Source organism: Setaria viridis, chromosome 9, assembly GCF_005286985.2.
Source record: "Setaria viridis chromosome 9, Setaria_viridis_v4.0, whole genome shotgun sequence".
In the NCBI taxonomy this organism is placed as follows: Eukaryota; Viridiplantae; Streptophyta; class Magnoliopsida; order Poales; family Poaceae; genus Setaria; species Setaria viridis.
In genome coordinates this window covers 17,947,707-17,974,639 of record NC_048271.2, presented here as the reverse complement: position 1 = coordinate 17,974,639, position 26,933 = coordinate 17,947,707, and the positions used below count along the sequence as shown (strand labels likewise).

Genomic DNA, 26,933 nt, shown 5'->3' with positions numbered 1-26,933 from the left:
AAGAGTGTTAAATAAAGCCATCACGTTCGCCAAGACGGTTTAGAAATTACCACGTTAATCAAAAAAGAGAAGAATATGCCTTGTTGGATTTTACGAAGATCCAAGGTCTATATTAAACCACCCAAAGTCCATATCCAAAAAGATTAACAAATAGATAAATTGGGAACTTAAGAAAAAGAAAATAGACCCATATCATAACGCTAGAGACTTTTCACCAGAGATGTAAATCCATGGATGGTACACGTGCTATTTTAGTCAATCAATGATTTAGTTTTTCAGAGGGGACGTAAACAATAAAAAATGATGTGTATTAGTATTAGGAAACAATTTACTTTCCGGACAAAGAGGAAAACAACAAAAGAAAATAAAAAATCACCCTCTATGCAAATACTATTGGTTTCCGATATGTATTGCTATTAGGAGCATTTTGATTTCCGGGAAAAAAATAAATGTTGCCTGTGTACCTGTCTGTGAATTAGGTGTTGCCTGTGGGCCGGGCTGCAAGGTGATAGTAACGCAAAAAAGATCCATTCAAATTAAATATGGGTTCACAGAAAAAGTATGTGGCATGCTAATACGCTATAAAAAATACATATATAGCTTTGGGATAAGATTTATAAAAAGAAAATAAAACTGACATTTAACCGATGGTGGTATTTACAATAAAGCCAAAATCAATGAAGACAACATAAAAATATACTAAAATAATTATAATATTAATATCCAAAATATTTTTAAAAACTACGAACGTAGCAACACACTTATACGCACGCACACGCAATCCTATGAATACACACATGCATCCCTATCCATATGAGCACCTCCAAGAGACTGATATGAAAGATTCTCGAGATTGACGAAGTCACCACTAGCACCTTGCTATTGACATGCACGTCACCTACCACTGAAAGAACTAGTTAAATCTTAAAAAAATCAGGAAAATACGAGCACCCACGCGGAGTCGAGGACTCGAAATGAATACACACATGCAACCCTATCCTTATGAGCACTTCTGAGAGATTGAACCGATAGATCCTCGAGATTGACGAAGTCACCATTAGCACCCCGCTATCAATAGGTATGTCGCCTACCACTGAAATGGTAGTACCGGTTACATCCTGAAAAATTAGGAAAATACGAGCACCCACGTGGAGTTGAGGACTCAAACCCAGATGGATAAGTTTCACCATAAGGAAACTTATCAGCTGAGCTACGGAGATGCTATGGTACTAAGATTAGCCATCAGCAAGTATTGAGGATCCTCAAATCTATGAAGCGGTGTTGTTAGCGTTATCAACTTGGAGGAATGGCCTGCAACGCAGAAGAGCTTCGGAAGAGGCGTGCCCCCATAAAAGATAATACTTGAGCATTAAAAGAAGCTATCATGTTCATTCTCAAGGGCTAAAAATTCTCATGTTAATTAGAGAGACAGAGAGATCTATGCTATTTGATTTTCCATGGGCCCATGTTATAATGGTGGATCATTACAGTAACACAGAGAGTACTTAAGCTATACTTATGCAATACAGTCAGAAGTTTGATTAAAAAGAAGCAAAGGAAATCGATTGATATTGTTTATTAGGGTTGCAGTAGACTAAGTTATTACAAAAGCAACACCCATTATTACCTAAGAAACAAAAGATGAACAAATTGGTATTCCTAGAATCAGCGGGGGCGATGAGAAAGATGATTTGAGGAGATCCACTGTGTCCTGAATTTCCATCCTTGCGATAGTCTGATCAATAGAGCATACGCAAAAAATAGGAAGCAGCAGGTGAAGCACCTGCCGAAAGTCATAGATGCTTCATAGCTGCTGGTGAGATGAAAAGAATGGCCAAAGGAGATAGAAACAAAGTAAAATCTTTCAAAAAAGATAGAAACAAAGTAAATGATCGATTTTCCAAAGGGAAGGAAAGGACCGATGATAGAGATATCGTGTTGTGTCCTGATGCCATATTTTTTATTCTTTTCCAATTAATGCCAGAATTAATGAATTTTTAGAAAAGTATAAAAATAGTAAATGAATCAAGAAACTGTGAAATTAAGTAAAATTGAAGATCCAAAGTCGGGGTAAATATATAGTAGAATTATGTAAAATTAACAATTGGTTCTCATTTGGCTTCGAAATAAAACATATCAAAATAAAAGTCTATCTCAAATAGATATAAATAAATACACAATTTTTCAGTAAAGAAGGGAAATTGAGCTAGAAGGATATTTTAATTTACCCTACCCTAAGAGGCAAGAGGAGCTAGCTAGCTTGCTGAGTAATATGCATATGTGAGCATATGGTCGAAGGAAGCAAAAGGTGATTTTTTTATGCATATGTGAGCATATATTTCGCCGGTGGCAAGACTGCAAGAGTGGCAGTTTGGGCAAAACCGCACAGCTTCGACCCAAAAATGATAGCATCATTGCATTATAAGCGGCCTACGAGGATGGCTTCCGAAATAGGGAGACAACAGAGCGTGAAGTGTCAACGAATATCAAGAAAAATCGTGACCGACGTCTCAACTCGGTAGTGAAAAAAATAGTTCCGAAAAAACACATTGGCAAAATTAAAGCAACCTAAAGAAAATGGCCGACACATGCACCCAAATATTGTGAGAAAACAGGTATGAGCCCAATTGCCAAGAGGAGCTAGAAATTATCACAGTAATTGGGAAAAAAATAGAGAAAAGAATATAGACCGTTGAATTGATCTAACTGTCTAGATTGACCTAAGAAGTCTATGTCAAATGATTAATAAATACATCAATACAGCTAAATAATGGTGATGTTCTAAATTTGAGTATTCCTATTATAAAACAATTTCACGAGAAGGAGAAAAACTAATGGAAAACAGCATGGAAGGACAAAGAAAAGAAACGCATATCTACGTGTTGCAAGGAGGCGGCCTTAATCAAGGAGCACCCACAACCATTGGGAACCACGTAGCATCAGTCCCAAGTCTCCATGTTGCAAGGAGACAGACTGTATGACCAGTTCAGTAGCCTAACTCTTCAAAGGAGAACAAAACAAGATAGGCTTCTCTAGAGACAACAATCTAATATTCAAGGTTACACGGCTACAAGGACATGTGTACAGTCACAGAGGGTTTAATTTGCTAGCATGAGCAGAGTGGTGGCTACTACGAAAAACAAGGTTACAGTTATGGTCAAAAGATAGGAGAGAACAACAACGGCATGGTGTGGCCACCATGGAACTATATGATGCAACTTCTGAACTAAAGCACAAGGAGATAGTGCGCATTTTAGAGGGTGCGATAAAAAAACATGAAGAAATACGCTAGGGTGGCCATGGAGAAGCACAACTTAATACCACCACCATATAGGGAACAATTACATTCAAAAGAAAAGGAGATATGGCAAAACAGTGACATGATTTTGATCTAGAAGACGAAGAAGAGTTTCATATGGGAGAGGACCAGATTACGAGAAGGTGGTGACCATGTAGAAAAGTACTGGGTTGGTCTTGAAGAAGCGTAGCCGGATAGCAGCATGTGGAGAAAAGTTGCAATATTAGTCTAGAAGATAGAAGAGAAGAGCAGCGGGGTCACTGGATTGATGAGGCAGTTACAATTGGACATTGAAGCACAAAGAAAGAAATGAGGTCTGGCCATGATAAGAATTAAAGAGGATGCATCTCCTCTTTAAGGTTCGGCTTCAAACTTAAAAAAAAATTAATTATTATTTTTGGTATTATACATTGAACCACTTAACTACTTAACTGTATCTTCTTCTTACCCTAAAAAAATATATCTTCTTCTAAAAGTCAGATGATAAATTGTCACCATAACTAAAACCCTCGAACAAAGCTGGGCATCACCACTCAAAAATAAAGAATTATATTCCTGTTAAATACGTATAATTCTTTATGTTAGTTTCAGCAACTAAATTCTATGCAAGATATCCCCCTAAGTTGACGTTTTAACAGTCACCACAAAATATGATGATTAAGGCCAATCTCAGTGCGAGTTTCATGTAGAGTTTCATCAGCATTAATTTCTATGTCACATCAACAATTTTGCTGACATGGCAAGACATTTATGAGGAGAGAGAGGATAGAGTTTCATGAAATGAGAGAGGAGTTTCATCCTCATGAAACCCTAGCAGGCATAATTACCAAGTTTGCAGTCTTGGTAACAGTGCAATAGAATTGTGCATTGAGACTGGTCTAATAATAAAACACACACAATATCTTTGTTTGGGACATAAAAATAAATAATTTATTCTAAAGAAAAATAATCAAATTTTGGCATAAAAATTACTAGGTACCGCGCGGGTACCTTGCTAGTTTTTAAGAACGACACAGAGAGCAGTCGACGCTAGAGTTCCTTCTGGAAAAAAATTGACGATACATTGTCACAAGAAAAATCGATTAGGTAGTTTCGGAGGAGAAGTAAAAGTAGCAGTTAGGCCTAGAGCTATATCGATTCTGCTATCCTCAGGGATGGAGCCAAAAATCATACAAGTATGGGACCGTTTTTACAACAGAAGGATCAAATACTCACCTCTTATTGGTCATGGTGTGCTAGCTAGCGAACTTCAAGGATGACATGAGTTTGAACTGAAGGCTGCATGAGCCTTATAGATAGTGTTGGGGGACAATAAAATGCTACAGGTTCCAAACGGCAGCACTTGCTCACCAGTTGTAGAAAAATGCAGTGTTCATCATGGATAGAAAATGACAGGTTAGGAAGGACATGACTTTTCCACTAATAAATCATACTCTTTTCTCGGTTGGCCGGATTTCGTTGGGTGTCAAAATCTTGTGATAATGCGGCTGATAGCTAGGTCAGGAAGCTATATGTATATACCATGTATATTCTGAGTCCCTAGCAATTTGAGATCTAACCATGAACGTTAGCAAGTGTATAGCTCGATCGAGAAAGCAGGGAAAGTGAGAGTTGCCACTTGCTCCTATCAGGAAATGCAGGAGTTTCGTTCGTTCAGATACAATAAACCGTGTGGTCCTACTTTGATACTGACTCCGAGGTAGGGTACCACCATGCCACCAATCAAAATTTAGCTTTTTCTGAAAGGGACATTTAATCATTAGCTGATTTTTTTTAGAAAAAGGAACTAGGTTCCAGCCTTTTACAGGGGTATGTATACATCATCCAAAATGATTACAGAGTTCTAGTTTTGTTGCATGATGTAATCATTAGCTGATGAATGGAAAAATTTTGGGCTTCTGCAAACCTATTCGGCTGCTTCTTGTTACTTGCATGAGCTTGCTGAGCTGGAATGTAATTTGGCAGTAATCTATACGAGTGCTAGATCTTCTTTACTACTTTTGACACAAGGCAGCACACAACCTAAGATTCAAACTTTGTAATATTTGATAAGACTTACTGTAAGAATTTGTAGATTGTACATACAAATTTGGTATTCTTGAATTCATATTGAAAACATTTTCATATATTATTAGTTTCATGACATAAACAATATAATATATAAGATACTAATGGTCAAATACTAGGTATCAGTATTCTGGTGAGCAAGTTGACAAGGGGCCTCTCACTCGTGGTGCTGACTATCATACGTACCACCATGCAAGCTGTTAGGCACACTATTGAGGTCGTGCGTCGTTATGGCATCCAATACGCAGTTCAGACTTCAGACACACATTATATATATTTTCCATCAGTTTGACTCCAGCTTGTGGTCGTCCATCGTTGACAATGTATGAGCCATAGAGTAGCGCGGCAGCTTGAGTTCATAAACAACTGATATCAATCCCTGGGAGGGAGACGCAGACGCCAAACAAGAGCTCGGACGAGCGACAGCCAAAATGTACACGTTGACTTTCAGGCCGGATAAGAGCTAGGGAGAGCTGCGCGTGTACACCTACGCTCTACCACCTCACATTGTAGTCTCACTTCTCACATAACGCGAAGTTCGAGGCGGCTAGCAGCTTCGAGCCAAATAGCAAGAAGGAGAAATTAGGATGGTATTTTAGGTATGCTAAGCCAAAATAATATAGACGTATAGTCTCACTTGTCACATAGCGCCACGGCCACGGATTTTAATTTTTATCACGCCGGGGGCGTGCTGTGCGCAGCTGCCGTGGCTACGTTAAGTTGTTAACTATGGCAACTATGAAAAATGAAGACACGAAGACAACAGCACAGATTACTGAACATAGCTGCTGCTTTGCTGGCCTGCATTTTGTAAAAGCACACTGAAGGTCATCAACAAGTCCATCAGCAGGCAATCAAGAATTAATGTATTTTGCTAGCATAAACCATGATGAAGAGAAGCATTTAATTCTCTCTTTACCTTCTCCTCTTTCATTCACACGGCAGCTAGCAGCTGTGCTACTGCCAGTGCCATGCTATTGCCGGATCACATTTTACAACCTTTAACAATAATACAATATAGCACAACATTGTGCGCGCACCCAACAAGTGTACCGGCATTATTACCACTTCCAGTGTGTTCGATATTCCACTCGCTCTCCCTACTCACTAGTCTCTCTCCTGCTTATTAGAAGCACGTCTCATCCATCGTTCTTCCACAATAGATGGATGGAGCAGCGGTCGTATACGTTACAGCAGCATGCAACATAAAAAAACATACATATATAGAGAGAGTTACCAACATTCATGTATACACTCAGTAAGAGAAGGCAAGGAACAAACAATGTATAATCTGATTAACACTTCCACAGCATAAATTGGTATAGTAGTACTACAACAACACGTGCTATTCTTTATTACAGAAGCCAAGAAATGGCCAATTATTCCCTATATAAGTAGACAACACCAAAACACATGAACCACATTATTGCAAGTAGGTATGTTGGCATCAGAATTGAACTTCTGTAATGTTTAAATTTTATGGGTATCCACCACCACTACCAGCAGACCCAGAACCACTTCCCGAGCCGTTGCCATATCCGCTGCCACCTGGACCACTTTGCCCACCACCACCGCCGCCACCTTGGCCACCAGCCTGAGCATATCCACCACCATACGGTCCATAACCACCAGCTTGGCCATAACCGGAACCAGAACCGGAACCTTGTCCAGAACCACCATATTGTCCACCACCGCCGCCGCCGCCACCGCCTTGCCCACCTGCCTGAGCATAACCACCACCATATGGTCCATATCCACTAGCTTGACCATATCCAGAACCAGAACCAGATCCACTTCCTGACCCACCATTTTGCCCACCGCCACCACCTCCACCTTGACCACCACCCTGGGCATACGACCCTCCACCATAGGACCCATAACCACCGGTTTGGGCGGATCCAGAACCAGAACCAGAGCCATAGCCAGACCCACCATTTTGCCCACCGCCTCCGCCTCCGCCTTGTCCGCCTCCCTGAGCATATGCTCCACCATTAGACCCATACCCGCCAGCCTGACCGTAGCCAGAACCAGAGCCTAAACCATATCCAGATCCTCCATTCTGCCCCCCTCCACCACCTCCACCCCCACCGCCTCCACTAGCATATGATCCCCCAGAAGATCCGCCTGCCTGGCCATACCCAGAACCAGAACCAGATCCATATCCTGATCCCGAACCATCCCCAGACCCACCACCTCCTCCACCACCACCTCCACCCCCAGCACTCACATATCGAGAAACCCTAGCAGCATTGGAGAGGCCAATGCTGAGGAGGACAATGAAGCCAAGTGCTGCGAACTTTGTTCTAGCCATTTGTGAGCTACTACCAAGCTTAGTGAACTTGAAGGATGTGATGAGTAGGAAGTGAAGGCTGCTTGGTTATTTATAGAGCTGAAGGCCTTGCCCAGCTAAAGCCCAAGATGGCACTTGCTCACAAATTTATTTCAGAAATATAAAGAGTTTGCCTAGGAAAGAAAACGACGGGTAGGTACCCCACGACTTTTAGGATGATCCTCAACAAGCACTTATTTTTCTCGGTAGGCTTGACTGCAGTACGCGTGTGAATTGTGTTGACAACGCGGCAAGTATGAATGCCACGTACGCTTTGACCATGCATGCATGACAGTCGGCAGCGAGTGTAGCGCGAGTCAGGAAAGCGAGAGTTGGCACTAGTTGCAACTCGCAAGTGGTTTGGTTACAATACACCGTCTGGCGTAATTTGCCACCTGAGGTAGTAGCTACTTTCCGTGACAGACAAACTTTAACTTTTTGAACGAACAGTTAATCTTTCAGCTGCTTCTAGTTTACACACTTAGTCGGCACTATAACCAGTAATTAAGTAGGTGTATCATACTGTATGGTAGCTAAATTTACATAGTATATAGTAATTATATGAGTACTCGCAGAGCTAGCTAGCTTGCAATATCAAGGTATGAAAATTTGTTGTTAGATGCAGATAATTCTCTTGTGCCGCAGCCAGTACTTGACTGAAATCAGCAGTTTTGAATTTGAGGTCTCTCTTCCATCCATCGTTGACAAAGATACAACATGCTAGTGTGTACCAGTACTAGAATATGCAAACGCGTCCCAAGCAGCTGTGTTTGGCAATCTGTGACTCGGACGTGTGTGCAGTTCATCGATCAGACAAAACAAAATCCATCGGTTTGAGTTTGGCTCCATATCACGGTCGTTGACTACATTATCCGTGTGCCAAATGAAGGGAGACTTTGAGCACAAGCGAGACAGCTACACATGAATACGCTACCACCACAAGTACTGTTAATTGCAACTGGATAGCACGGAGTTCGAGATGGATAGCATGGCGAACGGCGGCAAAAGATTTTTTTTTTCATGGAAGAATCTCATACTGCCGGTATATACAGGCTGTTCATTCACTTCGTCAAACGCGGTGCGCGGCCACACGGGTTTGCTATATATACTTTCGGTCGGCGGCAGCCATCAAAGCGAGCTCGACGACGTCGTCGATCGTGACAAGGCGTGCTGAGCTTCCATATTTTGCCAACGTCGGCGGTGGCCTTTGCGCTCTGTGTGCGATGAAGTTTGCAAGGTAATTACTGGTGAAGTAGCAGCGATGATCGAACCATATACTGAATGATACTCTGCAAGCGGTCGCGGCCGCGGACGACTCGAGTTACGTGTGAAGCCCACGCATAGTTGGGCCGCACGTCGGCCATCAGCTGGTTACCCACTTGCGCCGCGTATCTCTCTCCTCCATCGGGACACCACAAGGGGCGTGGATCGTATATGGCTTCCGGCTTCCAATATTTGAGAATTGAAATCCCTACCGTGATATTATTATCCATGGGATCTCCTCAAACCTTAACCTCAGCCTCTGCACCACCCCGTCACAGCCCACCCGCCGCCGCCACCCCCCGCCATGCCCGGGAGCGCCGGCAGGCTCACCGAGCGTCACCGGCTGCAGGGCTCCGCGCACCAGCCGAGCACGCCGCCACGCCTGGGTGCGTCGGCCGAGCGTGCCGCGCGCCGCCAGCAGCTGCCCACGTGCACTGCTGTCTCCACACACCGCCTTTACCGTAGTTGGAGAAGAAGATTATTTTTTTAAATGGTGAATCGAATGTTGAACCGGAATTATCTAAATGTTGAAGTAGGAGATGAAAGATGTTGAAAGTAGTTATTTTTTCAAAACATATTGAATGTATTATTTCCAAATGTTAATTTATTTCTCAGAAAATGTTGAACGTAGTCTTCCAAAATGTTGAATTTATTTATTTATAAGTTGGATCTAATGGGATTTAGAGTCACGTTTCTCGTCCAGCACACAGAAGTTGCCCTTACCCAGCGTATGTCTCTCCTCCGGACACCACACAGCCAGAGCGTCGGATATTCTTGAAAAATGTATGACATGCCTCAAGTAATGGGCCGAAATGGTACGCCCAACTTCTGCGCACTTTGGGTTTTGGGCCACAGTGTTTTGGTTCTTATCGCAATAATTTTTTAGTATGGTTCGCGCATGCTATTTAGCTCTAGCAGCATTAAAGAAATTTTGAATCCGTGGAATGCCAACAAGATTGTGTCCGCATACCTAGCATAGTACACCTTCAAAGGCTGTTCTCCCTCTCGGGAGAAGTACCACCCCATCTTTAAGATCTTGTCAAGCTGGTGAAGATAACGTTGGATTAGAACTTGGGAGATAGAGGTGTCTTTCATCTGTATTTTTTTCCCCGCACCAAAAATCTCTAAACCAAATCCACAAACCCAGAGTCTTTGGTTTTATCTTTCATTTCTCCTTTTCTTCCTCAGCATAATCCTCTGATTCCTGAACCACCTGCCAAGATACTAGAGTGTTAGAAGTTGTCGTCGTATGTGACGCGGTTTGTAATCATTAGAGATATTCGGTGTTATAGATTATGGTTTGACTGATAGATAGAGATAGAGATAGACTTCTTGATGTATTTGAATAACCTCTATCTGTGACTATCTCCATTGTAATATGTTGGGACTTTCCCCTTATATAAACATGCAACCACGGCGAGCCAAGATAGGAAACCGTGTTCTGATCTTTGACATGGTAATCAGATCACTTCTTCCATAGTACATCTACAACACCACCACCACCTGGACGAAACCGTATCCTTCTATTTCGGTCGAAGCTACCTCCCTCTCTCTCTTGGCGTCGTCGTCATCTACCCCGTCATTGACGCTGCTTTGGAGCTCCTGTTGCGGAGAAGGTTACACGGGAGAACTACGTCTTATGAAAGGCACAATTCCTTCCTGTTGTGCGTGGTGCGCAGCTCTTGGGGATCTTAGATGGATCCATCAAGGAGCCAGCCAAGACCATGGAATTGGTGAAGGCCGACGACAAGAAAGAAATAGTTGCCAATCCGGAGTATGATCTATGGGTGGCCAAGGACCAACAATTGCTAAGCTACCTGCTCAACTCCATCTCCAAAGAAGTCCTAGCGCAAGTGGCAGCGGAGATGACTTCTGCAGGAGCATGGAGTGCGCTGCAGACTATGTTTGCACCCAATCAAGAGCTCGTGTGACGAATCTACACACGCGGCTATCTACTCTCAAGAAGGGTAGCATGTCCTTGTCAACTTACTTCACAAAGATGGTGGCCATCAAGGATGAATTGGCCGTAGTTGGAATACTCATCGATGACGGTGAGATGGCATCTCATATTCTCAATGGGCTTGATTTTGAGCATAATCCTTTTGTCTCGTTGATGCTTGGTCATTCGGATCCCCTTCCTCTCTCCGAGCTATACTCTCACTTGATGTCTTACGAGATGCGTCTTGAGGCTTACAACGAAGGGGGTTAGTATACACCTTTAGCAAATTCAGCATATCGTGGAGGATTTCGAGGACGAGGCAATGGAGGACGTGGTAATGGAGGTCGCAGTCGTGGGCGCAATAATGGTGGCCGTGTTGGACAGAACCGTGGTAACACCAATCAGCCCAAGAAAACTATGTGCCAGATTTGTAAGAAAGTTAGTCATGAAGCACCAAGATGCTGGTATAGATACGAGGATGACGATGAAGAAAACACCAAGATGGCCGGTGTTGTAGCCACTGGTTTTGGTTATGATACTAATTGGTATGCAGACAGTGGCGCCACCGACCACATCATGATACGAGGATGACGATCAAGAAAACATCAAGATACGAGGATGCTATAGATACGAGGATGACGATCAAGAAAACACCAAGATGGGCGGTGTTGTAGCCAGTGGTTTTGGTTATGATACTAATTGGTATGCAGACAGTGGCACCACCGACAACATCACTGGAGAGCTTGACAAGCTGACTATCAAAGACAAGTACAATGGCCGAGAACAAGTTCAAACATCCAATGGTTCAGGTATGAAAATTAGTAATATTGGTCATTCAACTTTACATACCCCTAGTAGAAAATTGCATCTCAAAAATATTCTCCATGTTCCTAATGCTCACAAGAATCTTGTTTCGGTCCATACACTAGCATTAGACAATAATGCCTTCCTTGAATTTCATCCTAAATTCTTTTTTATTAAGGATCAGGAAATAAGGAAAATCCTTCATCAAGGTAGATGCAAAGGAGGTCTTTATCCGCTAGAGTCTATCTCTTCAGACGAGGCCGGCAGCAAGGAAGCTTATGGCGCCATTAAACCATCCACCTCTAAGTGGCATAGTTGCTTAGGGCATCCTGCTTATTGTTCAGTGTGTGCTTAGTCATAATAATCTCCCTTGTGATAGTACTACTAGTTTTGAGTTGGTTTGTGATTCATATCAAATGGCTAAAAGCCATCAGCTTCCATATTCGAGTTCAATAAATTCATCTAAAGCTCAACTTGATCTTGTTCACTCCGATATTTGGGGCCCTTGTAACATCCGTAAAATTCACTAACTCAAATCATCCGCTAAAAATTCGTCTTCAAAATCTTTTGACCGTTGAGCTTCCAGAAATTCTTTTCTTCCCGGCGACTCCGCCGTCCCGGCACCCAACGCCAGCAACCATCTTTTTCTTCCTCCGCAAATTTCACTGCGTGCTCGTCAAAAATCCGTCACGCGAGCCCGGCCATTTTCCGCACTTTTAGCCAACTCTCCCTTTCTTGTCTCTCTTTCTTTCTCCCTTTTTCCTTTTTCTCATATTCTTTTCCTTCTCTCTCTTCCTTCTCTTCCTTCCTCCTTCTTCTTCCTTCCTCTTTCTCCTTTCTTCCTAGCCGAACGCACGCCAGCTCCTCCCCTAGCTGGCCCCAGCGCCACTCCCCCACGCCGGCCCCCATCCTTGGCCGCTCGATGCCCAGCCCCACACGCCGCGCACCCCTCCCGCATGCCACACCAGCCCCAGACCACGCGCCGCCTACCACCCCTGCCACACGCCACGCCGCCCCCCTCCCTGGTGCGCCTCCCCACACCAACCGTCGCCCCTGTGCTCCTCGTCGCCCAAGCCCGGCCCCGCCACGCCATCCACACGGAGCTCCACTTTGCCACGCCACCGGTAGGGAATTTCGGCCGCCATTAACGAGCTCGCCTATGCGCCGCTCGTCGCCGCCCCGGCCACCGCCTATAAAATGGGCCAATCCCGACCGTCCCTCTCCACCATGAGCTCGCTGCCCTCTCCCTGCTCCCCTGTGTGCCGCCCCAACCGCCGCCACCCCTCCCACTTGTGCGCCGCCGCTAGGCAGCCCGGCGCCGCCTCCCTGTCCTTCGCCGGCGCCCCCTCTCCCATTGCCACCCACCCAAGGTGAGGGCTAAAATGGGTCCCCCACAACCCTTTCTCCCTTCCCCCGCCGTGGGCCTCGCCACAGGCGAGCTTGGCTGGCCGGCCCGCCGCCAAGAACCACCCCCACCTCCCTGTGCTCGTGCGCCAGGAGGAGGAAGGGGAAAATTCCCCCCAATTTTGATCTAACCCCCACCTTTTCCATATTCACAAACCAGCCCTCCCACCTATCTCAAAGTTTTCTCACGAATATGCCCTTCCACCTTGCAGAAAGATTCGCAAATAGGTCCCTGGTTCTCGTGGTTTAGTCCTAAAACTTGTTTTAAGCCCCTAATACACGGTTATCTCGTCATTTCATGCGCCAAACTTCCTCCAATTAATCCCAAATTCGACCACAGTATCCTCCAATATACTTTCACTGAGTCATCTTCAAATTTCATGAAAATACTCATTCCTTCTATTTTCCATTCGCGTTCTCTGTTCGAGCTCAACGGGTAAAGCTTTAATTTTGTTTTATTTATTGTGTGCCCGATAGTGTGTGCTGTAGATCGCGGAGTATACGACAAGAAGCATGAGGAGGAGTTTGACCGTGAGCCCGAGCCCGAAGACCAGCACCGCGAGCAAAAACTCCCAGAAGGCTTTGAGGACGGCAAGTCCAATCTCACCCTTTGATGCATATTTATCCTAATTTTTCAAACACAACCTATTGGCCTGTTTTATAAATTGCATATTGTTTTACCGCTAAAACATGATTGGATAGCCACCCCTTGATTGTTATGATTATTCCTTGTTATCCTATAATTATCTCTAAATATGATTTGCTCTGTTTGGATGATAATTACTGCTAGAATGCTTATGACCTTGTTACTCAATTCAATCATGACTATAATGTGTTTTGTTAAAGAATAAATGTGTGAGTGTTTTTAAAAGGGAAAAATGAGTTTTCGGAAAGGAAGGAAAGAAATGCTTAGATGAGATGGATAGGTGTTTCTTGTGTGAAATGCCAATAAGTTGGGCTCGTACCTTGGTGGTTGAGCAAGGTTGGAAGATATCCATCTTGTCACAAATTAAAGACCGAGTTGATGTATCATCTTGCCTAACCCAACCCTCGTGCAACCACTCGACCGTTGTATGCGGCAACAGCTTAGCATAAATCCCATTAGCTAGTCTGTTAGTCATCAGGAGAGCTGGTGAGCAACGGGAGACCATGGAGAAGGAATAAGAACTGTGTGAACTTAGGTCCCGGTTAAGACCTCGTTGGTAGGTCATTAACCCTTGGTTGTTTCCGTATTAGCTAGTCAGGCTTAGCTAAGGTGGGTAATAGCTTTGATAGGATCTGCATCGATACTAAGGTGATAGTGATATGGTACCCTACTTGTGGGAAAAGTGTACGACCTCTGCAAAGTTAAAATCTATCCGGGTAGCCGTGTCCACGGCATTGGACGAGTTACGGCTTGGTCACATAACTAGTGCTTTGAGATGAATGGTTTTCTTGGCGTGTGTTGGATTTTGGAAGGGTCCGACAGTTGTGCCATGAGCTATTGCGGACGGGAAGTCCGGTAGCATCAAAACTTGGATCCTTTGTGTAGGATCAACCCCACTTAATGTTTTGGTTACTAAACAAATGCTTTGTGAAAACCTTTTCAAAAATGAACCCTTGCATGTGTTGAATATCCAGCTTTATTACAAATAAACCTTAGCCTTATCCTTGATATATATCATGTGCATACTCTTGATTGTATCCCCCTCCGTGGATGGGGTTGGACTTGTTGACTACTTTTGTACTCACCCTTGTTTTGTTGCTTTAGAGGAAGATCTGGAATTCATCACCAAGAATTTCAAATAGGATGTCGCTTCCGCACCCAACACTGCCTGTGGTGTTGGCCTTTGCATAATGTTTCCGTTGTCGCTTAGTTCCAATTGCAGCCCAGAGTCCGACTGGACAGCAATTTGGGTCTGTATTGTTGTTGGTTTGTTTCTCCTTTGGGTGAGGCTTGCCCGCCCGCTCCTTCGGGAATTGTATGGTTTATAAACAAACTATTGAATAAATGTGTTATCAGCCTTCTGGGACTGATATTTGTATCACATTTAGTCTCTACTTATATGGGGACACTTCAGCCCTGCATCTATGTCTGTTGGTCATCATTCTTATTATGTGAGCTTCATTGACGACTATAGTAGATACACTTTGATTTATCTTCTGAAAAAGAAATCTGATGTCTTTCAAGTCTTTAAAGACTTTCAGAATCTGGTTGAGCGAAAGCACAACAAGAAAGTTGTATCTATTCAAACCGACTAGGGAGGCGAATATGAAAAATTAAGCTCTTTTTTTCAACAGATCGGCATAGCACATCGTGTCTCGTGTCCCACGCTCATCAGCAAAATGGCTTGGTTGAAAGAAAGCATCGCCATATCATAGAAGTTAGCCTCGCTCTCCTTGCAAACGCCTCAATGCCTCTTAAATTCTGGGATTAAGCTTTCTTGATCGCTACCTATCTTATAAATATTCTTCCAAGCAAGGTTCTTAATTTTGAAACTCCTATAGAATGCCTGCTCAATGAAAAACCCAATTATAGCTCCCTTCGCATTTTTGGGTGTGCTTGTTGGCTGAATTTACGACCCTACAATACTCGCAAATTAGCCTTTCAATCTGTCAAATGCACCTTCCTTGGCTATAGTTCCATGCATAAAGGCTTTAAATGTCTAGATGCCACCACTGGTAGAATCTACATCTCGCAGGATATCATCTTTGATGAATCACTGTTTCCTTTCGCTCACCTACATCTCAATGCAGGCACCCTACTTAGAAAAGGGATCCTTCTTTTACCAGATCACCTCCGTAATCAAGGGGATGTAAGTTGCAATGATCATATTACTAATACTACTGACCCTTTGCTTAATAGAACTGTGCAAAAAGTTTTCAGGAACAACCAGTACCTAGCTGAGCAACGGGCGGTGCAAACAATCCTGGCGGTGCTTCCCATGATGATCTACTGCACGGTCCAGGTGTATCTGGCACGGAAACCCGCCCTGCCCCGCTTGCTGTTCCGGCCTCGTCTGCCATGGTTCCCGCTGGCCCGACCGCGACCGTCCCGACCTCTCCTGGATCATGTTTTGGCCCGACCGCGACCGCCCTAACCTCTCCTAGATCGTGTTCTGGCTCGACCGCGACCACCCCGACCTCTCCTGGCACGACGCGCGTGCCGACCGCGACCGCCCCGACCTCTCCTGGATCGCGTTTTGGCCCGACTACGACCGCCCTGATCTCTCCTGGATCGGGTTCTATCCTGACCACGACCACCCCGACCTCTCCTAGCGCGACGTGTGCCGCGCCGGCTCCAACCTCCCTAACTCCTCTGCGTGGGGGGGGGGTCTTCGCGCCAGCGGGCGAGTCCGCACCTGCGCCCAAGTCTGCGTCGCCATTCGATGCTGATCCAACACCTGGAGATTTGTCATTGGTTCCTGTTTCATCACTGAGAAGGAGAACACGGCTCCAAAGTAGCATAACTAAACCAAAATAGTTCAAAGGACATGGTCAGGTATGGTTTATTTTCGGCTACTGGGGAACCACAAGATTTTCAAGAAGCGCTAAGTGATCCTAGATGGAAGGAAGCTATACAAGATGAATTTGATGCTCTCATCAGAAATAAGACTTGGCATTTGGTTGCAAAAAGGAAGGGTAACAATATTATTGATTGCAAATGGGTGTTCAAAATTAAAAGAAAATCATATGGGACAATAGATAGATATAAAGCAAGGCTTGTTGCAAAGGGCTTTCGACAACGGTATGGCATTGATTACGAAGATAATTTCAGTCCAGTGGTTAAAATTTGCAACTGTCAGGCTTGTTCTTTCAATTGCTATTTCAAAAGGATGGTGTCTCAAACAATTAGATGTATAGAATGCGTTTCTTCATGGTGTTCTGGAAGAAGAGCTATATATGAGGCAACCCCTGGGTTTTGAAAGTAAAGGATCTTCACATCTTGTTTGCAAGTTGGACAAGGCTATTTATGGTTTGAAGCAAGATCCATGAGCTTGGTATGCAAGATTGAGTTCTAAACTCATTGCTCTTGGTTTTGTGGCGTCAAAATCAGACACCTCATTGTTCATTTATCAAAGGATAGATGTCACAGTCTATTTGTTGATTTATGTGGATGATATTATTGTCACAAGTTCATCAAGTGAAGCTGTTGCGGCATTGCTAGTTGATCTCAAAAAAGACTTTGCCTTAAAAGATTTGGGGGATCTCAATTATTTCTTGGGTATTGAAGTTAAAAGAGAAAAGGGCAAATTGTTGCTAACATAAGAAAAATATGCAAAGAAGATTTTAACACAAGTAGGTATGGTGAATTGTAAACCATCATCTACTCCGCTGGCTACTAGTGAAAAGCTATCTAAGCATGAAGGTGAATTGTTGAGTTCAGATGATAGTACAAGGTATAGAAATGTTGTTGGTGCATTGCAATACCTCACGCTTACTAGGCCTGATTTAGCGTTCTCAGTGAACAAAGTCTGTCAGTTTCTACATGCTCCCACTACTATGCATTGGACTGCTGTGAAAAGGATACTTCGGTATATCAAGTCTACTTTGGATCTTGGACTGAATTTCCAAGCGTCGCCTTCTACCTTGATTAGTGCATTTTCTGATACTGATTGGGCAGGAAGTATTGATGATAAAAGGTCGACTGGAGGTTTTGCTATTTTCTTTGGTCCGAATTTGATTTCTTGGAGTGCTAGGAAGCAAGCTACTGTCTCAAGATCAAGCACAAAAGCTGAATATAATAGCAAATGCTACTGCTGATTGATATGGCTGGAGTCTTTGTTAAAAGAACTTGGGATACAGATAGATCAGCCACCTTGCTTATGATGTGACAACTTGGGCGCGACATACTTATTAGCGAATCCAATGTTTCATGTAAGAGCTAAGCATATAGAAATTGATTTTCACTTTGTTCGAGAGTGTGTTGTGAATAAGCAACTACAGGTGCGGCAGGTTGCTTCCAAAGATCAACTTGCAGATGGGTTCACCAAAGCATTGCCGTGTGGGATGCTAGAGGCATTCAAGAGCAATCTAAATCTCAAAAGAAAGAGAAGTTTAGATTGAGAGGAGCTGTTAGAAGTTGTCGTCGTATGTGACGCAGTTTGTAATCGTTAGATATATTTGGCGTTATGGATTATGGTTTGGCTAATAGATAGAGATAGAGATAGACTTCTTGATGTATTTGAACACCAGCTAAACCTCTATTTGTAACTATCTCCATTGTAATCTGTTAGGACTTTTCCCTTGTATAAACATGCAACCACAGTGAGCCGCTTGAGCTTATCAGCGGCTGCAGCTGCGGCTGGCAGCCAGCCATTCGGCTAGCACAAGCAGCTGCCGTAGCGGCCTAGCAAGCAGGTGCTGCAACCTCCTTTGTCAACACAGGTGCTGTAGCGGCTGTTCGATTGCTGTATCGGCTGCTGTAGTTGCAGCCGCAGCATATGTAAGTACATGTCAAGTCTCCAACTGACACAAACTCTTAGCTTAGAAGAACTCCGATGGCAACCACTATACTATGCTTCAACAGCAAGGCATTCGGATTACAAGAGAAGCAGTGTTTATTTTTTGTTTGGGAAAAAATGTAGCAAAAAGCCAGCAAGCTCCACTAACGATCAATGAGAAACGGATTACAATAAATGGACAAAAAAGATGACGATGCATAACATCTCCTACTGGAAGTGCAATCACGATTCACGAAGCCCATTATTCCTGACTGATGCATGAAACAAACAAGGAGAAATCACAACTCTCAAAGAAAACTCAATTCCTGGACTCAACAGAGGTCTCATGCCATGTGAAAGAAGCATGCCATTATGCCAATGTTTGGAAGCTACAGTGACGAGCATCTTCGCCAAGTATGGCTACAAGTTCAGCAATAGATTACGCCCCTGAATTTTTAGTCATGTTTTTGGTTCCCGATGACTTTTGCTGTATGCCTTTTCTTTTAACAAAAATCAGAGGTGCAATAACGAATCACTTTGTGCATCTACAACTGATGCAACGGCTGAGATTATTATATTCCATAATAGAAAAAGGGTCTAGGATGAGTTGAGGCGTGAGCTCTGCTTTGTTCTGTGCGTGCAATCATGCAAGCTCAGTTCAGAACTTTTGGAATGCCACTCTCCCAAACGTGCGACAGATCTACTGACAGGATGCCTGTCGTAATGGGCCAAAATGGTACGCCCATCTTCCATGTGTTTTGGGCTTTGGGCCAGACTGCCGGTGTTTTGGTTGTATTTCCTTTTTTTCACTTAGGGTGTTTGGATTCTTGAGCTAAAGTCTAGTCCATGTCATATCAAATCTTCAAATACTAATTAAGAAAATTAAATATGAACTAATTATAAAACTAATTACGTAGATGGAGGCTAATTCGTGAGACGAATCTATTAAGCCTAATTAATCCATCATTAGCACATGTTTATTGTAGCATCACATTATCACATCATGGATTAATTATGTTTAATAGATTCATCTCACAAATTAGTCTTCATCTGTGCAATTAGTTTTATAATTAGTATATGTTTAATACTCTTAATTAGTATCTAAATATTCGATGTGACAGGAGAGACTAAAGAACCTTACTCTTCGGTAGACCTGAAATGCCACTGTGACAACTGATCTAGACTTTCACTGCTTCGTCCATTTCAAGTACCCAGCTGACACCAACGCTGGGTTCAGAAGAAATCCAAATTACCGGATGCATGCCAGCCACTGTACAATAATGCTGCAACAACTAATCATTCAACAGGACAAAGAGAAGACTGCAAGAGATCAAGAATTCAAAAGCACCACTAAAATTTGGTTTGGGAAAAACAAAAAGTAGTAACATCCATTGACAATCGATGAGAAACGGTTTACAACAACGAAGGGAACAACAAAAGATGACGCTGCATACTCGTAGATAGCCATTACATCTCAGTTGCATGCTGGACTACCTACTCCAACTACAATAACACGAAGCCCATTATTCCTGACTAATGCCTGAAACAAACACGGAAAAACCACCAACTCTCAAAGATGAAAACTCAATTGCACGAAGGATACCAAAATGGACTGACACTAATGCTGGGCTCCATCTCCTGCAGTTTGCTCCAAGAAGCAAGCTAGGGAAATCTCAGTGGATGCCACCGCTGCCGGATCCGGAACCAACGCCGCCGCCACCGCCGGAGCCGCCCTCGGAACCGCCACCGCCACCGCCGCCGGTGCCAGCACCAATACCCTGTGCGAAACCTGAGCCCCAGGAGCCGTCACTGCCGGCCTGTCCCCTGCCTCCACCAATACCACCTCCGGTTCCGTAGCTTGGAGCTCCGGCTGCGCCACCGCCGTTGCCACCACCGGAGCCAGAACCGCCACCGGTAGCATCGGCGACGCCACCGTTGTACACACCAGTTGGTGCCAATGCTACACCGCTCTCGCCCTGGCCCTTGCCGACGCCGCCACCGTTACCAGAGCCGTAGCCGCCATTGGCACCACCGCCCATGCCGCCGCCGCCGCCGTTGCCATTAGCGTTGGCGTAGTTGCCACTGCTAGGGCCTGCAGCCGCAGTCGAACTGCTTCCGGAACCATAGCCCGACCCACCGCCGGAACCAGCTCCACCGTTGGTGCCACCGCCGCCGCCCTGGCCTCCACCACCGCCGCCAGCTACGCTGGAGGCGAAGCGATCCCACCAGCTGCCGCTACTCTGGCCGGCGCCATAACCACCGCCACCGCCAGAGCCGCCGCCCCATCCACCGCCGGTCGATCCGACACCGCCTCCCCCACCGCCACCACCGCCTCCGGCAGAGGCGTAGCTGCCGAACTTAACTACCCTCGCGGCATCGGAGAAGCCGATGGCCAGGAGGACGGCGAAGCCAAGAGCCACGAGCCTGGTGCTGGTAGCCATTGCCAGTGAGCTCGGTGGAGTGAGTGAGCCGAGGTGGATGCTGAGCCCTGGGGGTTGCATGGGTATTTATAGCGCTGGAGGCCGTGCATGGACGCGAAATTTCAGGGTTTCCGCGTTGGGTCGGGAGATGGCTAGCCATGTGAGTGAGATTCGATCAGGAGTTCTCTAATCTGGGTGGCACTGTTGACCGCATCGATCAAAGAAACCATTAGCATCTTTTTTCATGACGCCATCTCTCTTGAAATGTTAATTTAACTCTGGCGGCAATTAATTGTGATACAGAACTGTAGAAAGTCTCTGGAGTTAATTTGCTAGCTGTTGCTTCGGTTTGTGTCAGAATTCAGAGCTAGAGATTCCCATCGACATAGACACATTGTCATATTGTTTTTTCACCTTGATGAAACTATACGCCAGCTCTGTTCGACTTCATAGTTCGAGTCCAGACACACACGGATATGACAGTATACTGCAAGCAAACAGGACAAGAGGACTCTGGGTCCTTTGGCATCAATCGGTTGCTTCAAGTTCAATTCTCATATAGTACATCAGTTGCTACTGCAACTCTCCCATTTTTCGATCAAAGAAAAATAGGATCACAACATGCAGGTGTTCTACACCGGCGAAGACCCATAACTTCAGTAAGAGCACTTGAACACGCTTTGGTATGGAAGTTGGAACCATGAGCTGCTTCAATTCGTCGGTGCAGTTTGCTCAGGCCCATCAGTAACAATTGAGTCCACTCCACTGCTCGTTCTAGGCGAGTGGTAGAGTTCATTTGTTTAAACGGTGAAGCGACACAGTGTTGACTTGGACTTATTCCCCGGCTCGATGCTCGTGCTGTTGCCGCCCTGCGATGACCTCGGATTCAACGCAAGCAGCAGAGCCTGTTGTTGCAGGCACTCTAGGCGTTTCCTTTCAGTGATTAACAACACCGTGTAAACTTGATCTCGTTATGATAGCCATCCAAACAACGAGAGACCTACTGAATTATCAAAAGAAAAAAAAGAGAGAGACCTAGTGGCAAAATTACAGCAGCAGCAGATAGTTGACCTAGAATTTCGTAGTCGATTCTCCGACGTACAGAGCCCCAGATGATCAATCGTACAGTAAACATGAACAGGAAGCAAGCGACAGATCCTAGCCATCTTGATCGACGGGATTCCGTTGTCGAGGCATGCGAGATGCGATGCAAGTTGCTGCGTGGCTTACTCTAGGTTACACAGTAATACTACTAGAACATCGATTCGAGAGTGCAATTGATCGGGCGAGGCGACCCATGCCATGCATGAGCGCCACGCTAAGATAACTTGGCTCGATGTACATTGAGTAATGCGTAATCATGGATCCAGTTGTCCTGAACAAGTTTCCGTTTGCCGTGCCTGTATTTTTCTGAGACGACGGTATCGGTCGGTTCTAAGATCATCGATGCGACACGGCGCGGGAATGCTCGCCGGACACGTCCGGAGATGGAGCCGAAGGCCGAGGAGTGCCGGGAGTCGCTCGCTGCCAGAGAGAGAGAGAGAGGTCGGCTGCGTTGCCCGGCCCACGAGGCCACGATCCCCACCCGCCGCGCAGCGACCCAACAACAACAACGAAGACTCACCACGCTAGAACTAGGGCCGAGAATTAAGACTAGTCAGCTCAACTCGCATGCATGGGCCTAATCACGTCCTCACAAGGGCCTTAGGACCAGTCTAATCCTCTTTCCTTCCCGCGAGTAGTGTAGAGATTTTCTATCTATGTTCCGATAAGATAACTAAACATTTATAACCTAGTTGTAATCCAATCACTGGCCTAGAACGGTCCAATGAACTATCTCAACATTGTAGATGAATCTTAACATTTTTAACATAAAAAATTCGGTGAATGTTAAAAAAATGTTGAATAAAAAGATATTGGCGAATGAAAAAAAATGGTGCATGTAAAAATTGTTGAGCAATAATGTTGGTGAATGTAAAAAAAGTTAAAGAAAAATGTTAGTATACATAAAAAATATTGGCAGTGTCAAAAAAATTTTTGTAACAATTAAGTCAGACATCTTTTTAAAAAACAATGTTGATAAATGTCAATAGTTGATGGATGTTAAAAAATATTATATATGGGTTTTAAAGATGAGTTGCTTATCTAACTTTCAGAAGGCATATAGGAGCCCCAGTAGTGTCTTGAGTAAGGGAGTGTTTGGTTCTGGTTCTTTAGTCCCTCCTAAAGTTACTATCACATCAAATGTTTAGATACTAATTAGGAGTATTAAACATAGACTAATTACCAAACCAATTGCACAGATGAAGGCTAATTCGCAAGATGAATCTATTAAGCCTAATTAGTCCATGATTTGACAATGTGATGCTACAGTAAACATGTGTTGATCATGGATTAATTAGGTTTCATAGATTCGTCTCACGAATTAGCCTCTATCTGTGTAATTAGTTTTATAATTAACTCATATTTAGTCCTCCTAATTAGCCTCTAAAAGTTTAATGCGACATCCAAACGCCCCCTAATTACACGAAGGTGCAGACGAAAATCCTATCTAGAAACCAGTTATCTTCCGCTTTAAGATTTGTGCGTGTGGGCCTAGCGAACGTTGCTGATTTTTTTCTTCCATCTCGCACAACTAAGGGGTTGTTTGGTTCCCACCCCTAAACTTTAGCACCTGTCACATCGAATGTTTAGATACTAATTATGAGTATTAAACATAGACTATTTACAAAACCCATTGCACAGATGGAGGCTAAACGGCGAGATGAATCTATTAAACCTAATTAGTCCATGATTTGACAATGTGCTTCTACAGTAACCATTTGCTAATGATGGATTAATTAGGCTTAATAGATTCATCTCTCCATTTAGCCTCCATCTGTGCAATTAGTTTTATAATTAACTCATATTTACTCCTCCTAATTAGCCTCCGAAGATTCGATGTGACACGGACTAAACTTTAGCTCAAAGAACCAAACACCTCCTAAGGCTCGGGCGCCCGGCTGTGGGAGGCTGGGAGCGGGATGGTAGGATGGGATAGGTTCAGAGGTGAATTTGTTTTAACAATAGTGTTTCTTAGAATTTGTTTAACAAAATGAATATAATATGCCTATATTTTATATTTTCTAATAAATGAAAATATTTTAAATGCCCTAGTATAATATTTTAAATGTATTATTTTAACATTTTAGATATACTACTTCGACACATTTGCTATACAAAATGTTGAATGACTTGCAGGTTTCATCTGCTACTATATTTTGTTGTCCTAGACCGTGTGTTCTCCGTTCCTATTTTGTTTAAGCAAATGGTCTGCGCAGATGGAAAAATATTTCTGAGCCGTTTTCGGCCTGCAAAATATATATAGGATGGGCCATTTCTAGATGAGTATGTTTGTTTACAAATAGTAAATTTCTTGTGCAGCTTCTGGAAAGCCAAAAGTCCAGAAAAGATGAAAAACTCAATTTTCTGACCTTTTATTAGCTTTCTGAACATAGAAACCAAAAGCCAGCATCACCTTTTTTTTTCAGAAAAGCTCTCTAGCTCAAATAAACGAGCCCTAAAGATACTCAAGCTTACTACCTATCGTAAAGACATATAGTGATGCCCAGGTGCAGGTGGCATGAGTTTGGCAATGATGTGCGTGCTTTGTTTTTCGCACGGTGTCAAATCTTGATACTAATGGATTTTGCCTTTCCATCAGGTCCTCAGAGAGCAAGATAAATATCAGGACCTTTTGGCCGCTTACTGCTTACATGATCAAGAGTTTAAGACTGAGAAGGTATTGTGCTCATAAATGTGGTTATATTAATTTTGAAACTTTTTTCCTACATATGTAACATCAATTTTGAAACCGCAGCTACACTATCTAATTATATTCTTTAAAAATTAATCATCAATAATGCTAATGCTACACCTCGCTTATTTATTTGTAGAAGTATTGAAATTATGAAAAGGAATAGAGACATCACATTTCTTTTTTCAAAAACAAGACATAATTGAGACTTTCATGGCCTTTAGAAAAGTGTAGACCAAATAAGGGCCTGTTTGTTTGAGCTGCAGCTTTTGAGATTTTCTGAAAAGTTGTTGCTGGCTTTTTGGTTCTAAAAAGTCACTACTAGCTTTTAGAAGATGTGTTTAGCTTTCTGAGCTCAGAAAGCTACGAGAAACTCACAAAACTGAGCTTTCCAGCTTTCCATACAAACTCAGCTTTTCTGAGCTTCCAGCATTCCAGAAGCTGCATGAGAAGTTTGTTGTTTGTTTGAGCTTCTAACTTTTCACGCTGAGAAGTTGTCAGGAAACTCAAACAAATAGGCCAAGAATGAGAGTAATCATCTTTAATTTGAACTATTTGTAGGTGTCAGAGCTTCTTTTATGTATCTATTTTGAACTTAATATCTTTGAATTATTTGTATTGTAATTTATGCTGGGTCAAATCTTGAAATTGTTTACCAAATTATATATGGATCATACCATTACTATATGCATTATACAAAATTGTACATGAAAAAATTATGGTGGCATATTCTTTGGTAAATCCTAGATCAACCACTGTTGGTGCTTTCAATAATCTTTCACTTGTAAGTACATACGTGATCCAGCTAATCAGCACCTTTTAAGTGCTCAGAGCAAAACTATGGGCATATGCATGTTCGTCACACAATATAGAAAGGTTGATAAACCTATACATTGATATTTGAAGAAAGGTATGTCAATCTATCTAAGAAACATTATCTGAAGCGGGATTGTTGCTTAATCTTTTTCTCTGTTTATTTGTTGATGCATTAAGCACCGATTCAGCCCATTACTTTTTTTTAGAAGAAAGATCACGGAACTAATATTATAGGAAATGTACGGTCAAATGACATCTGGCATACGAGAGAACGAACAAAAACACTCACTTAATCTTCACACTTTGTTGAAGATAATATTATTGGGTTTATCAATAATGGAGCCCTTTATTAGTCCCTGTCTGGCAGTACATCAAAAAGGAAAAAAATAAAGTAAAAAAGATCTTATAACTAAAGTGAAATTAATAACATATTTAGGACTCTAGCTTTAGATCATACAAGAAATTCTAAGGCTCTGCATCACCGTACCCGGAGCCACTGCCATTACCACCACCGCTCCCACCATTTTGAGTATTACCTGTGCCACCTCCATTACCAGCAGCATTAGCATTGGCATATGTTACATATGGATTGTAGTAGCTTCTGCCTGTCTCGCTAGAGCCAGATCCATTACCACCACCTGCACCATACCCACTAGATCCCTCATTTCCTGAAGCTTGCCCACCGCCCCCGCCACCACCACTGCCCCCGGCATTTGTAGTGCCACCATAGCCATAAGACGATCCCTGTTCAGATAGACTAGAGCTAGATCCAGTGCCGGATCCACCACCAAACGCAGAACCACCATATTGTGACCAGCCACCACCACTGCCGCCGCCTCCACCACTCGCATGTGATGCACCACCGCTAGTCTGACCGGATCCAGAGCCGCTTCCAGATCCGGAGCCAGCACCATTCACAACCGCACCACCATTGCCCCCTCCTTCCCCCGTTCCTTGAGAACTGGAGTACCTAGCCACTCTAACAGCATTGGCTAATCCAATACTTAAGAGCACAAAAAGGCTAAGTGCTATAAGCTTACTGCTACCCATTCTGAGCTTGGTGAAACCTAACAAGCGAAGGGCTGACCGGTGAACCAATGACTGCGTGGTATTTATAGCATGGGTGTGGTGATGTAGATGGAGATCATCTTCCATACCCAAGATCTATTGGTGACTTTTTTAATTAAGCAGATCTGGATCACTGGTGATCACTATGGCATTAATTAGTTCATCTGTATGTAAAATCCTGTTCTTGGTTAGCTGTCCATTCCTTACTTCAAGGGCTACATATCTAGACCAAACATTTCGATAAGATGCATATTATCAGGCGTGAACGTCTTCTCTGCAATCTTTAAGTGCAAGGCCTATATAAAA

At 43.6% G+C, this 26,933-nt stretch overlaps 3 protein-coding genes and 1 non-coding gene across 4 annotated transcripts; 1 reads left to right on the top strand and 3 right to left on the bottom strand.

Annotated features, from left to right (window-relative positions):
* Nucleotides 1-6,638: 6,638 nt before the first annotated feature.
* On the bottom strand, nucleotides 6,639-7,739 carry LOC117836924 (uncharacterized). Its single transcript, XM_034716453.2, has one exon. The coding sequence runs from the start codon at nucleotides 7,674-7,676 to the stop codon at nucleotides 6,843-6,845; it is 834 nt and encodes a 277-aa protein (XP_034572344.1). The 5' UTR covers nucleotides 7,677-7,739; the 3' UTR covers nucleotides 6,639-6,842.
* Nucleotides 7,740-10,995: 3,256 nt separating this feature from the next.
* On the top strand, nucleotides 10,996-11,134 carry LOC117841166 (small nucleolar RNA Z247). Its single transcript, XR_004637194.1, has one exon. It is a non-coding gene; the product is annotated as a small nucleolar RNA Z247 (small nucleolar RNA).
* Nucleotides 11,135-19,883: 8,749 nt separating this feature from the next.
* LOC117836714 (uncharacterized) lies at nucleotides 19,884-21,021 on the bottom strand. The gene has a single exon (XM_034716191.2). The coding sequence runs from the start codon at nucleotides 20,966-20,968 to the stop codon at nucleotides 20,201-20,203; it is 768 nt and encodes a 255-aa protein (XP_034572082.1). The 5' UTR covers nucleotides 20,969-21,021; the 3' UTR covers nucleotides 19,884-20,200.
* A 4,864-nt stretch (nucleotides 21,022-25,885) lies between these two features.
* LOC117839842 (uncharacterized) lies at nucleotides 25,886-26,648 on the bottom strand. Its single transcript, XM_034720269.2, has one exon. The coding sequence runs from the start codon at nucleotides 26,607-26,609 to the stop codon at nucleotides 26,025-26,027; it is 585 nt and encodes a 194-aa protein (XP_034576160.1). The 5' UTR covers nucleotides 26,610-26,648; the 3' UTR covers nucleotides 25,886-26,024.
* Between the last annotated feature and the right edge of the window lie 285 nt (nucleotides 26,649-26,933).